This window comes from Simochromis diagramma, unplaced genomic scaffold (genome assembly GCF_900408965.1).
Source record: "Simochromis diagramma unplaced genomic scaffold, fSimDia1.1 OVJJ01000649.1, whole genome shotgun sequence".
Taxonomy (NCBI): Eukaryota; Metazoa; Chordata; class Actinopteri; order Cichliformes; family Cichlidae; genus Simochromis; species Simochromis diagramma.
Genome location: NW_024387444.1, coordinates 191,149 through 204,702, shown reverse-complemented (window position 1 = coordinate 204,702; position 13,554 = coordinate 191,149). Strand labels below are relative to the sequence as shown.

At 38.8% G+C, this 13,554-nt stretch overlaps 2 protein-coding genes across 2 annotated transcripts; one reads left to right on the top strand and one right to left on the bottom strand.

The window, feature by feature from the left end:
- Window positions 1-6,067: 6,067 nt before the first annotated feature.
- LOC120722583 (cysteine protease ATG4C-like) lies at window positions 6,068-10,071 on the bottom strand. Its single transcript, XM_040013613.1, has 5 exons — window positions 9,714-10,071; window positions 9,447-9,525; window positions 8,599-8,675; window positions 8,005-8,124; window positions 6,068-7,630 (listed from the first exon to the last, which is right to left on the bottom strand). Exons 3-5 carry the CDS (start codon window positions 8,656-8,658, stop codon window positions 7,463-7,465), a joined length of 348 nt encoding a protein of 115 aa, XP_039869547.1. The 5' UTR covers window positions 8,659-8,675; window positions 9,447-9,525; window positions 9,714-10,071; the 3' UTR covers window positions 6,068-7,462.
- A 456-nt stretch (window positions 10,072-10,527) lies between these two features.
- LOC120722582 (cysteine protease ATG4C-like) lies at window positions 10,528-12,699 on the top strand. The gene is made up of 2 exons (XM_040013612.1): window positions 10,528-11,183; window positions 11,978-12,699. The coding sequence occupies exons 1-2, from the start codon at window positions 10,807-10,809 to the stop codon at window positions 12,255-12,257; spliced, it is 657 nt and encodes a 218-aa protein (XP_039869546.1). The 5' UTR covers window positions 10,528-10,806; the 3' UTR covers window positions 12,258-12,699.
- The last annotated feature ends 855 nt before the right edge of the window (window positions 12,700-13,554 follow it).

The window sequence follows — 13,554 nt, the reverse complement described above, 5'->3', positions numbered from 1 at the left end:
TTCATTTAAACAGTCAGAAACAAATGTGGGTGAGAGAGCAACAGGTGCTGGTTCACCGTGTCTATTTCACGCGCATGCAGAAGTGGCAGTAAGTTGCAGTAATCTGCAGTAACAGCAGAGGGAGGAATTTTATTTCAAACCAACATAAAAGTAATCACGGGAAAGTGTTTAAACAGACATTAACTCGTTTGCATGTATATACATATTAGCTGCCTAGCTTAATCGTTTTGACGATTAAGGACCGTGGAATGTACTTCAAACGCTTTTTTGCTTACTACTTTGTGGCTTTAAACATATTGTCTCCCCCTGCTGGTAATGCAATTTCTGCACGTATACTTTGCAGTAATATCAGGTTGCATCACCTGCTCGTTCGTTTTGTTAACACTTTATTACACAGCCTGCGACTAAGGGCATACTTCCCCAGTAATTAAATGGATTTGCAATGTATTTTGTATGACATTAGAATGTAATAATATTTACATACAAATGCGTAAAGGTCGGTGCACTAGAATAAGTTGGTACAAGTCAGATTTTTAAAGGAAACAAAGAAATAATTGTAAGTAAGTAAATGCTTAGTACCTAAGCATAGTACCTTTAAGTAGTGCATAAGTCATTTTAAATACTTCATAATTTCATGTAGTGAAAGTAATGTAGTGGAAAAGCTAACAATAATTTCCCATCTTGCATCTTTAGTCCAGTATACTTCCTGGGGCACAGGCTGTTATGGAGTAGCTTAAAGTTGCCAGACTTCTGGGTATTTTACTAGAAATGAGACACACATTATACTAAAAAAAAATGTTGGCTTGAATAATAGAAAATCCATAGTGCACATCAACGTAATGAATATTAAATAACAATGTGAAAGAAAATAAAAATGTAAAAGGCAAGGTAAAGTCACTTCATAATATGGCCGCGAAAATTACAGCGTACATACAAGGTTGGACAGGAAAATACGCTTCTTTTGCCACAAATTACTAGGTAATTACACACGATTTAAAATTAGCAATGCAACTTTTGAAATTAAAAAAAGCACTACTTAAATTTACTAACAGTAATTTTTTGTTTGTTATAAACTTTTTACCTCCTTCTTCTAATGAAACTACTTTGAGGTATTTGTATGTAAATATAATTCCATGGTAATTTCAAATAAAATACACTAAAATTCAATTTAATTAGAAGGAAATTACACTCTAAGTGGCCGTATTATATAGTCTTACCTTTTTCTTCTTGTGTACATTGTTGTCAGCTGTTTTACTTTATTTGTCCTTTTATCAGCCTGTAAGTCAGATGCAGCAAAACACAATGAATTTCACCAAGGTGTATCAAAGGCTAAAGACGTTAGGAAACTCACTGAGTGATGTCACCACCCTGAACTTATTGCATCTGACTCTTTCCTCTCTTTCTCGCTCTCTCACTCTCACTCACACCCACAAATGCCCACTCAGCAGACTGCAGCTTTAATATTTGCCTTGGACAATGGTCCACTCATTGTCCACTCAAGAGTTTCAAAATACAGAATGATTATCATGTGTATAATTTTTTACAATTCTAATTTCTGGGGTATTAAAAGGTTAGATTGCACCATTAGGTTGACTGTGAGCACAGGTGCTGATTAAGTTGATTCACTGAGGCAATTACAGCCAGATCCCCTTTAATTACTGTGGGTTTTATTGCAACTGCGTGATAATGGTGCACGGGGCCTGCAGGAGTTTTAGATGGAGATGAGATTGCAAAGTATCACACAAAGACACAAATCTACAGGATGGAGGATGGAGAGTCGCACACATACATGCAACACGGGTGGGGGGTGGACTGACCTATTCGCCCACAAAAAATGAAGAAAAAAAAGCCCAAAAGGTTAAAAAAAAAACCCTCATTTTGCTTTCTTTCCATTTTTCTCAGGATTCATCACTCTTAGTCATACACATTCACTCTACTGTATGTCATCAAGCAGAGGAGTTGGAGAATACTAACAGAACAAAACTTTAAGGCTACACTGTAGCAGAGACAGATGCTAGCTACAATCCAAAAATCTGGTAGAGCTAAGACAGAAGGAGTGTGTGTGTGTGTGTGTGTGTGTGTGTGTGTGTGTGTGTGTGTGTGTGTGTGTGTGCGTGTGCGCGTGTGCGTGTGCGTGTGTTATGCACTCCCCTAAATTCATAGCATGTCCTGCCACACACCTTTCACACACACAGACAGCCTGACAACCTCCTAAACTCCACTCCACCCCATTCCACTCGTACACACAACACACTTGCCACCCTGCTCGACACAAGCATGCAATAAGAAACAAGTCGACAGCTACACAGCAGGCAATATCCCCTCCCTTCAGCCTCGGTGCCTGTTTCGGATGCATCTGGTTAGTAAAAGCTGACAGAGGGCTGGCCATGCCTCAAAGGAGAGCAGAATGAGGAATTTCGGCGTTCCCCCACATCACCCCTGAGATGCAGGAAACACAGGAGCGCCCCCGCTCCTCCCACCCCGAGCAGCCGCTCACACACAAACACAACTGGTGTACTCCTAAGATGCCCTGTCACCAGGAATGGAAATGGAAAGCGGCACACACATCCGTTATCTAAATGTTAACTCCAGTGCCCTTCTTGTTGTCACAGGCGGGCAAGGTTAGCCAACACTAGGTGAGAAGCTTTGCTTTGGGCCTCTGCCACAGAAACCCTTCCCTGTTGGAAGACAGGCACAGTCTGATACAAAGCCACTGCAGCTTGCTGCAATATCATGTGTACATAGTGTTATTTTGCCTCCATCATGAACACCATGGAGGTGCAGAGAAGCACAGAGAGTATTTCTACGTAGATCTTTTGTGCCACTCACTCAAGTTCTACTTTATTTGTTAATAGTTTAAAGATTTGAAAAGAGGTAATGTGTGAGCTCCTCACCAAGCTTTGTTATTTTCAAATGTTTGAATTTATGTAGTAGATTTATGCAAGCAGATTTTTTTCCCCAAAAGTTCCCTACTGACTTTGTCGCAAAGAAAATTTATGGTGCTAAAAAGGTGTCACTTCAAGGAGTTATGTCAAAAGGATTTACATTTGATTGATTCAAAGCAGAGGACTCCTGCTGACAGAGAGCGCTAAATTTGCCTCTCTACAGTATCTTCGGATGTCATAGTTGCTAAAAGACCCATACCTAAGATTTGCAATATTTGCATTTACTGTGATTTCTATTGTCCTTTTGTTAGATCCATCCATCCATCCATCCATCCATCCATCATGTTTAAAGTGGAAGTGGGATTTATAATAGACTGAAAAATAATTACTTAGGTCCATTTAATAATCGATAACCCAGTGTTTATAAGATTAACTTTCTGGCACTGAAATAAGTCAAAATGTATGCAAAATTACATATTAATAATATCACCACTTTTTTCTTTTGTTTTGCATGCATAAAAGATGTTCTCTTTAATTCATTACTGTAAGTCAGTTTTAAATGATATAGAAAATAGCACTGTTGGTAGGTATGCTTTCACTCTTTGCACTGAGAGAAAGCTGGCTGTTTATGTTGTTTTTAATAATTGATCACTGACAATTTAAATTGATAATATGATTCCGATCTGTTTCTGCTGAACTTGCAACATCTAACTAAAATAGAGAATGAACATTTTTTAAAACCACTTTAGAGCCTCACCAATACAAAAAATATCAGTATTCATAATTACTAAAGCTCTCTACCCTATACACGGTAACCAGTTTCTGTAATTTGAACAGTATTATACTGGAATATGCATTATAGCAGAAGATAGTTTGGAATATGTTTCTTATTTATGAAAGAAAAACATTCCAAACTGGGAGAATTAAAAAAAGGTGACAAACATTTGACCTAGTATATAGTTAGGTCATGTTCACGGGGTGGAGTGCTCCTAAAACTTCTGCCCTGTGTGGTGCTGATTAATCACAGCACCATGACATCTCTTTGGCTTCAGCCCAGAAGAGATGTGTTAGACATGCAGTGCTTCAGCACTTCTCCAGGAGCTCCTGTGAACAGGATAGATTAGGGGTTGAGGGTTTAAGGAGGAGAAGGGCGGAGACAAGTGGACAGTTGCAATGGACAGACTTGCGACTCTGAATACGGTCTGATGCAGCGCAGGCGGTATTTACGCTCTGACGGCTGCGGGAGCCGGGTATATTTAGCCGCCTTGAGATATCGCGCTGAGATGAGATTTCAAAGTGAAGTACCTGTTTGAAGATGCATGGCATTCCACAAGGGTGGGCAAGGGCTACTGGGTATAAATCTAGCACCCCTGCACCTGGCGTTAAGACAGGGAGGGAGTATGACACCTAAGATTTAGAATGTCTAACACACAAGCCGTACATGTGTAAACTACAGATTCATCCATATAAATTTACACACTTACGAATGAAAAGCACCAGACACATCACTTTTCATTATTAATGTCCAGACAGCTACACAGACTGTGGATATTAGAGGTTCACCTGTGTCTTTCCCTCTTTGCTAAATGTAATTCCCATGAACGCTCCCAGTGTCATTCGTCATGGCCTGATTTTGGTTGGAGGACATCCTGGGAAAAGTGAAGTTAGAAGGAAAAAAAAGAATGGTTATACATTTTGACCCTGCGAGCGAGAGACTTAAGATTGCTTACGACACCCACCCAGTACTGTGATCACATGGCCGTCTTGTAATTGGACAGGTTGAGCATTTTACTAACTTTTACGGTTTTGCCAAACTAGATCACATCCAATGAACATGAGACAATCTTCTAGTTTATTTAGTCTCGCTTTAATTTTCTTTTGAGGAAATGGTTCAAGAATTTAATGAAAATTGTTTTAACAGCTCATCTTGCAATCATGATCCAGCTTTCTGTTCTCACATCCTAATGTTGGAGTGAGTGCCAAATCTGAAAGGTTTCCTCGTCCCTTGGGTCACTGTAGGACGAGACCTAATCAGGGGTTTACTCTAAAGTCAAGCACGATCTTAAGATATGATACCAATCCCTCTTAAGAGTTTCACACCACAGGTCATTTCCTCCTGCCGATGACACCAAAATAAAATCTTCATGGGGAGTCGCCATGTCTTTGTGTTGACCCCCCAATCCCCCTGACACACACATCCATCCATCTGCGTAACAGAGGAATGACTCTCATGGACTCCCCTGTTTGTGAGGAATTTGCTCGGCTGCAGATTAGATTTTCAGGAATCTGCAATATGAGTGACACTTTAGACAGCTGTGTTAAACAGTAAGGCACAGTGTATGTGATCAGCTTGCTTTGTAAAGCCACCGCTTGCTTATTGCATTTCCCCTGAGCCTCAGGGGAATATTAATCAAATATTCATACGTCCCCTGTAAATACTTGGAGAACACAGTCAGCCCTCAGACCGCTGTGCTCTGCCACACAAATGCTCTTTCATGTCTGTGAAAAAAAAAAAAATCCCAAATGTCCCATCGTCCCTCCTGCCCATTCAACCCTTCCTCTTCATCGTACAAAGATCTTTTGCTCTTGCATATTTGATGTTCCTGCTCTGTCCAAACAGTCAGTTGCCCAGCCACTAAAAAAAAAAAAGAAACTTGCCACACAGATCAGACAGTGGATCTAAATGATGCCTTTATGCACTTTGCCATTGCTTCAGCATGGCAGAGAACAGATGGATTCTTCTTTCTGTCCCTCCATCCTAACCCTTGCCCTGTCTCCAACACAGAAGGGACAGTTTCCTCCTTAAAAAGCATGTCTCATCATGATACAAGAATTTGTATTGTACAGGAAAACAGTCCAGCATAGCTCAAACTAAAGGGGCAACAGACAGATTATCCATGGTAACAGAGCTTTGCACACAAGGATATTTTCTTTTCCTCCGCAGAGGAACACAATTGCTGCCAGTGTCACTGGGTCACATTTTTTCCGGTTCCTGGTTAATGGGCTGTAGAGATGGTTAGCACGTACGATTAGTTTTAATCTACTACATTTGACTGGGAGAGAAAGGAACTGAATACATTTCAACACACCACTGAGGTTTGCATGTAGCACTGATTTTTTTTTTTTTTGGTCCTAGGATGGCTCAGGATTCTTAAAGTGAACAAAAAACAAACTAAGCAAAAGAAAGAAAAAAAGATTTCAAGTTTATTTAACTTTTTTTTGCTTGGCAGTGGTTAAACATTGTAATTTTATAAGTTAATTTATCCAAGCAGACAAAGCATGTGTTTAACAGACGGAATACTTCCTTCATCATGTATAGTTACTATGAAACTGTGTCACACCTGGTTCTTACTCACTCAGTGCTGGAGAACAGAATGAAGAAAAGTGAAATATGGCAAGGTGCATGGCATGAAATGTTACAAAACCCCCTTTGTATGAAAAATATCTCTCAAAAATGTGGAAATAATGGAGTAAAGTAGTATAACAGTGCTTATAGTGTTGACTTGAATCTCTATTGTCAATCCCAAAAAACTTTTAGCAGCCTCTAGATTACAATTCCCTGAATCAGATTTAAAAGAGTCTTTTTTAACTCTTTGATTCATTTGCTGTTATAAACGTGTTAGCTATAAAGAGGTGATATCCTACAGAGAATCTTATTGTTAACATTACATTTATAACAGATAGTGCTTTGTGCTTTACAGAACATGGCACAGTTAACCCCTTAGCAAATCCTAGTCCCTTTCACTGTGATGCAAGCAGGCAAAAATGCACATAGGCAAGCAGATACACCACACCATGTTGCAAAGACAAAGAAGTTAATTATAAAAAAGATATTAACAGTGTTTTTAAAACACTCCTTCAAAGCATATGCTTCTGCATTCTTCTGCTGAGATGCTCTTCATTCTTGTTTTTTGGCAGAGATGTTTGAAAAAATTACTTGCTCTGCCCATCTTCATAGACTGCCTAGCTTATACTAATGAAGACTTTTACCATACCTGTTAGGCTACTGCTACCTACACTTAAGAGTTCTCTAGTTGCAACCCTATGATTTTAAAAAATAATCTAACACTGATCTTAGTTTATAATTACTACTTCGACATGGCATTCTCAGTCCTAAATTCACAAAACTGAGGTGTGAACTTGACCTGGCGATCATTGTAAGCTTCTGATTTAAGGTGCAAAATCTCAAGTCCTCTGAAATCTGATGAGTTCACAAAATCTCTATCAAAAATATGATAATGGTGTAAAATGAACAGTGCTCTCCCAAATGCTCCCCTTTGCTAAAATACCATTTCAAAACAACACCAAAAAAAAAAAGAAAAAATGTTAGGTCACTGAATTCAGTAGAGCACAAAAAGATGTTCCAAGGCTTCCTGGCATATTATTCAACATGTTCACATTACCTACAAACATAAGTCTCACCAGTTAATTACAAATTCATCAGTAAAGTGTCCGGGATGCATAAACTGTATTCGTGTAGTTCCATAAACCTTTATATCACTTACATGAGGCTCTGGACTTTAACAAATTAGATTAATCAGAAGAGGACTTGTTCTCTGTACTTTAAAAAAGGGCTGTCAAAGCAGCACAAAGTCTCCGACGGTGGTGACCGTCCTCCGTGGGTCACGGATGAAGGGCCACTCTCTCTTTTCAGGGGTCAGGCCTGCCGACAGGTTGTAATCTCTGCCGTGACCTTGCACGAAAGTGAATGCGGGGTATTTCTCCTTCGCTGATGGCTGCAGCAGCTGGAACAATAAAGCAGTGTTTCATGGCTTTGCTTTTAAAGGCTTAAGATAACAAGGCTTAGGATCTTCTTTTCGAAGATGCAAATCACATTCATTTCACTTAAACAGAAAGGTTTTTTTTTCCTAAATTTAAGGAGGACGGATTTTGGTTTACAACAACAAAACGACTGGTGTGAGAAGTAAGAATTGAGACAGATTTATGGCTAAATGGTGCCACCTGCTGTCCAACTCAGGTTACCTGACGGATATATTTGCCAGGACAGGAAACAATGAATATACAGCAGTATTACAACAACAATAACAGCATGTAAAATAAGGAAAGAAATTGTGAGGAGTCACAGTAACTATCAAGGTATCCTTTGCTGTGGTCTCACCTTAGACAGCTCCTGACTGATCCTCTCGTAGTCTTGAACACTTCTGGAATAGAAACCAACGGTACAGCTCGGGTCCATCTTGCTGAAAGGCATCTTCTTTGGCGAGGGGCAATGATACGACTAGACAAAGAGAGACAAAATACATGAAAATATTCATCAAGCTGAAGGGCCAGGTGACTGCGGGGCATACATACACACCATGACAGCATCGACACCAAATAAGATGTATTCTGCGTCACATGATGAATGCAATCCTATTTATCTGCTGTCACAGCATCTGAAATTTAACACCTTGTCACACTGTATACCACGGCGTGCAAAAAGCATAAAACAAAGTTTCGGCACAGTGCTGTGTGCCGATTTGTACGTACGGGCCCTGAAATATTAAGGCTCACGGCGCCCGAGCCCGTATTTGCCGTATTTCTCTTAAGTGGCAGCTTCAGTTATCCGAGCGGCAAATAAATCAGCAGATGGGGACTCTGTAATTGGACCGAGTGCTGCTTTAAGATTCATACCCTTAAGTACTAACAGCAACTATTAAATTCACATTACCGGGCCCCCCCAAGTCAGCTCGTCTGTGTAATTTCACATTACCTGAAGAGGGAAATCGCTGGTGCTGACATCCACAAAAGACTGACAGTAATGAGGGTCCATGTAAATCAAGCTGTCATCTGCAAGGACAAAACAAAAGACAAGTTATTCAAAAACATCCGATTATTACAAAAATGCGTTTCTCCCCCAATTTCTATGCAGAGCAGCTCAAAGTCACCACGCTTAGCCTACTGTTAGGCTTGTGGTGCGTCAAATATGCCTCCCAGAAGGTTGTTGCTTTTTAATATCCACCGGGGTGGATTAAATTCTACATAATCAGATGCGTTTGTACAAGCCCATCCTTTACACCCACAAAAAGAGGTTGTCATTTAATTTTTGTGTGGGGGAATTACTTTTACAAACACACAATTATATTCGACCATTTGCATATGATAAATGCCGCGCCGAGGTGCGCCTTGGCAGGGAGAATGTATTGCTTGTCATTTAGACATCATCCACCACTGTATTTCAAATTGGTAAAATGTAAATGCGTAAATATTGACTGCCAAGATGTACAACTGAAGGTTCCTCCTGGCTCCTGAAGGTGATGAAGAGTGGCTCACTTTGGGGCTCAGATGAAATTTAATGCATGCCTCCTATGGAAATCAATTACGGCTCACAACTTGGGAGGTTTACTTGTGATAAATGGGCAAGGCTTTGATGGGTCAGAGAGAATAAAGTAAGCCCTGCTTCACTTGCTTCCATCTCCACTCCTCTCCGTTTTCCTCGCGCAAACAGGAATACATTAACTCACTTTGTCTCTTCACATAAGAAGGGTATATTATGCAAAGTAATTTGCTATTCGCACCAACCTCTCTGTGCGTCTTCTTTCCCTCGTTTCCATTACTAACCTTGAAATCCCACGAAGTAGCAGGCCTGTTTGGGCTTCCCTCCGATGATGCCTATGCAGTACTCCAGACTCAAAATGCTCTAAATGGACACAGAAGGACAGAACGGAGATGCGCGGTCTTAAGTTTCCCACCATCCCAGTGGCAAAATCCAGTTATCTTGACTTTCTTTAATCTCCAAACATCTTCGTTCTTATTAATATGAATCTAATATTTGTTTTGTAGGGTTTTTGTTTTTTTTAACCACTCAAATCTAGATGCATTTTTCACCTTTGCAAAGTCAAAATACTCTGGGTTTGTCTTCTCCCCTCCGAGCCTAACAGGGACGAGGATGATTACAGCTCTGCTCTCCGGTGAGGTGGAAGCATGCACTGGATGGTCGTTCTGTGGCAGAGTAGGGGCGTCTGGTGTCTCATCAGAGGTCCGCTCTACTCTCGGTGCCCTGTGGCAATCGACGACATCAGCGCTGTATACTACAAAGGATCAATAACACATAAGGTCAGATCGAGGTCGTTCAGTCTGCTGTGTTTTTCACCAAAGTCCATTTGGATGAACAGTCAGCAGTAAGTAGTTGGTAAACGTTGTTTTTTGTCACATTCCTGTTTTCTTTTTTTTAATTAAAAAAAAAAAAAAAAAGTTTTTGGTTTTTTTAAATAAAAAAAACAAACAAACCCCAAAAACAAAAACAGTTTTAGCTAAGAGCTGCCACAGAATGGTGACCTTATACAGTTATGCCACTATACTGAATTTAAAAAGGAGGGTGGCTTTTGCTTTTTCTCTTATGGTAAAGTCTCTGCCTTAGAAAGATCATTTTGTTATTTGATTATGACTTTGACTATACAACTAAACAAAACTTTTTCTTTTAAAGGGTAAACCGTGTACCATCTTCTCTTGTTATGATATCGCCCCCTGCTGCTGCCGCAGTAGAGCTCATTACTTTCAAAGTAGCGTCCACGTGTTGTAGATACTTTATTTACATTCATGTAACCAGGGGAACTACATGATGGGAGAGATACTCAAAGATCACATCATCACTGTAGCTAAACTACTATCTGCGTGCCGAAAAAATTGTCTCAGTTAAACTCTTTGTGTGGTTTGGGTCATTGCCATGTAGCATCGTCTAACGATTCTGCATGTATAGATCCTGGTACCTGATAAGTTTGCTGTCATTGTTCTCTCAATGGCTGCAAGGCGTCAAGGTTCTGAGGCAGCAATAAAGCCCTAAGCCACAAAGGTCCCTCCACTGTGCTGAGGTTTTGGTAAATGCTGAAAAATTTCTATCAGTCTACAGAACTTGGAATTTAAATATTCTGAGTTTTTTTTTTCCAAACAAACTTAAGTAGCATTTGTGTTCACAGAGGAAATGTTAATTGTTGCTCACATGTTATATTTGTCCAAAGACTGGACTTGGTCAGAAGCACTGACACTCCAGCCTTTAGACACAGAGACGTGGACTACAACTGCAGCCAAACGTCTGGTGGCCTCTCTGGAGGCTTCCCTGCAAGGTGCTCCTGGACCCTCTGTACGTAGCTCATCACCACAGGCCCAAGCACTTTCCCTTGGATCTGCAGAGGAGGCAGATGCACATTTAAAGGAGATGTACCACCGCACTCTGGTGTCTTGGTTTGGAGATAGCCCTTCGACTCCACTGGGCCTCCACAGACTCGTCCGCTTAGGCCTGACAATGGGAAAACAGGCCGGGGACTGGTACGGACCAGCTGTGGTGGCACACATCCTCAAGTAGGTTTAACGTTTTGGCCTGAACTTACAATTGTTTCCATTTGATTTGATTGATTTAATCATGACTATGCATCAGTGATGGTTTAGTTTTGTTCAGGACAAAAATAACAGGGTTTTGTTACTGATTGAAGTTTATATTAGTTGCCATGTTAGCCTTTTTTTTTTTTTTTTATATATCTACGATTTAAAACATGTAACAGGAAAGAAAATGTACAAATGCATCTTTGTCTTGACATTAAAAAAAATTATCATAAAATAAAAGTAATTGAACAAAATAAACATTTTCTTGAGGTCAGTAAATCATTTTAGCCCGAGGAGGGAGACGACACCAAAACATTTGTACTGCTGAAAAATAAAAAAACAAAAGTAATAACCTGCTTAATGTATGTTTAATTGTGCATATGTAAATTGCCTGTATTAAAATCATTATAGCCATTATAAAGCCTCCGCATAGCTGTTCCACAAAATTCATTTGTGCCAAGGAAGAATCCTCTAATGCAACCATGTTTACATTAAATGATGGAGCCTTAATTTTTTATTAATCATCATGAAATAATTATAATGTATACAATCTGGTGACCATATGTGTCTATCAACAACTGTGTAATTATCTGGAAATATCTTCTTATATTTTAACTTGTTTAAAACACCCATCTCTTGCTATTTAACTTTGCAATATGATGATGAACAAAGCCTCGATGTCAGGTTAGCATAACCTCCAGATAGAAACTTCCATTTCTCATCCATTTCCTCTCTGCTTCTTCTTCTTCTTGTCTTCCTTCCCTTTCTCTTAGGAAAGCTGTCGAGGAAGCGATGGATCCTGGTTTGGCGTGTATAACTGCCTATGTCTCCCAAGACTGCACAGGTATGAAAGATGAGCCTGCTGTTGATAAAACAGGAGACTGGGCACAGCGCCCAGGCGGACCTTGCGTTTTCCGCCATCTTTTTGCTGCCGTGAGATCGGAGCTGCGTAAAGCAGTGACAGTAGTCTCGCTGTGTCTATTACCCAACAAACACATCCATTCCAAATCTATAACCTCCTACTCCGGGCTCTTCTTAACCTCAATAACTTGAGAGCTGATTCTAAAGTCAAAGACAGACAGTTATTGGTGATGTATTTATCTAAATGCAAACTTTGACTGTTTCCTGCTTTTCATACTATGAGAATTTGTGTATCCTCTCTTGTTTCACATGGACAGAAAGTGAAATCCAGGAACATTACCTTGAGCATTTTTAACTTTGCCATTTTAAAAAATATTTTCTTGAGAATGAGATATTAAACAATCAGTTTATTCCACAGATAAAACAGCTCTTTAAATTCACAGTCTCGTTAATACAGTAGATTTTTTTTCTGGTTCATAGTTTGAGTAATTTAAAAAAATAATTATTGCTACTATTTTTAGTTATTATTAAGTAAAAAAGGGATTTAAAAAATTACCATAGCACACACTAGCATGCACCAGACTTAATAAGTGCCACATGCTAACTAGCACAATTAGCAGATTAGCATTATATATATATATATATATATATATATATATATATATATAATATATATATATAAATATATATATGATATATATATATATATATATATATATATAGTATATATATATGTATATATATATGATTGTAGGTATATATGGATATTATATAGTATGTATATATGATATATATATATATATGTATAATATAGATATATATATATATATGTATATATATATATATATATATATATATATATATATATATATATTATATATATATATTATATATATATATATATGTAATATATATATATATATATGTTGTGTTGTATATATATTATATAGTATATATATATATAACATATATATATATATATATATATATATATATATATATGTGAAAGTCATGTGATAAAGAAAGCACAACCATTTTTACTTCTAAGATTGTATGTGTCATGACATAAAAATTACCTGATCCTTTGAAGATCTTAAAATTCCTTAAGCATAGTCTCAAATGAACACTTGACAAATGAAACCATACCGTGAGACCATAGTATAGAAGTCATCTGTGAAAAAGTGGAGTTATGCATGATGGTCAGACACCTTCTGTTTGGTCTCGTCTGTCAAATGGACAGAAGTCTTGTAGTTTGTTCAGGTGCGACTCTGCAAACCGGAGCCATGCTGCCTCTTTTTAGAAAAAAAAAAAAGAGGCTTTCTACCTGACAACCCTTCCAAACCAGTCATACTTGTTCAGTCTTTAGCTATACTGTCATGAATTTTAACATTTAACATGCTGCACTGAGGCCTGTAGAGTAGATTTTAAAAAGGCTAAAGAGGTGCTCGGTGTTCTTAACCACAAAATCTGACCAGCCCCTGAAGATAGG

Bases quoted from the DNA above. Each gene is read 5' to 3' on its own strand.
- LOC120722583 (XM_040013613.1), bottom strand. From the start codon at position 8,658: ATGGACCCTCATTACTGTCAGTCTTTTGTGGATGTCAGCACCAGCGAT. The intron at 8,125-8,598 runs GTAATGTGAAAT...CTCTTTGTCTAG, and splicing joins CCAGCGATTTCCCTCTTCAG to TCGTATCATTGCCCCTCGCC. The intron at 7,631-8,004 runs GTGAGACCACAG...TTATTGTTCCAG, and splicing joins TCAGTCAGGAGCTGTCTAAG to CTGCTGCAGCCATCAGCGAA.
- LOC120722582 (XM_040013612.1), top strand. From the start codon at position 10,807: ATGTTAATTGTTGCTCACATGTTATATTTGTCCAAAGACTGGACTTGG. The intron at 11,184-11,977 runs GTAGGTTTAACG...CCTTTCTCTTAG, and splicing joins GTGGTGGCACACATCCTCAA to GAAAGCTGTCGAGGAAGCGA.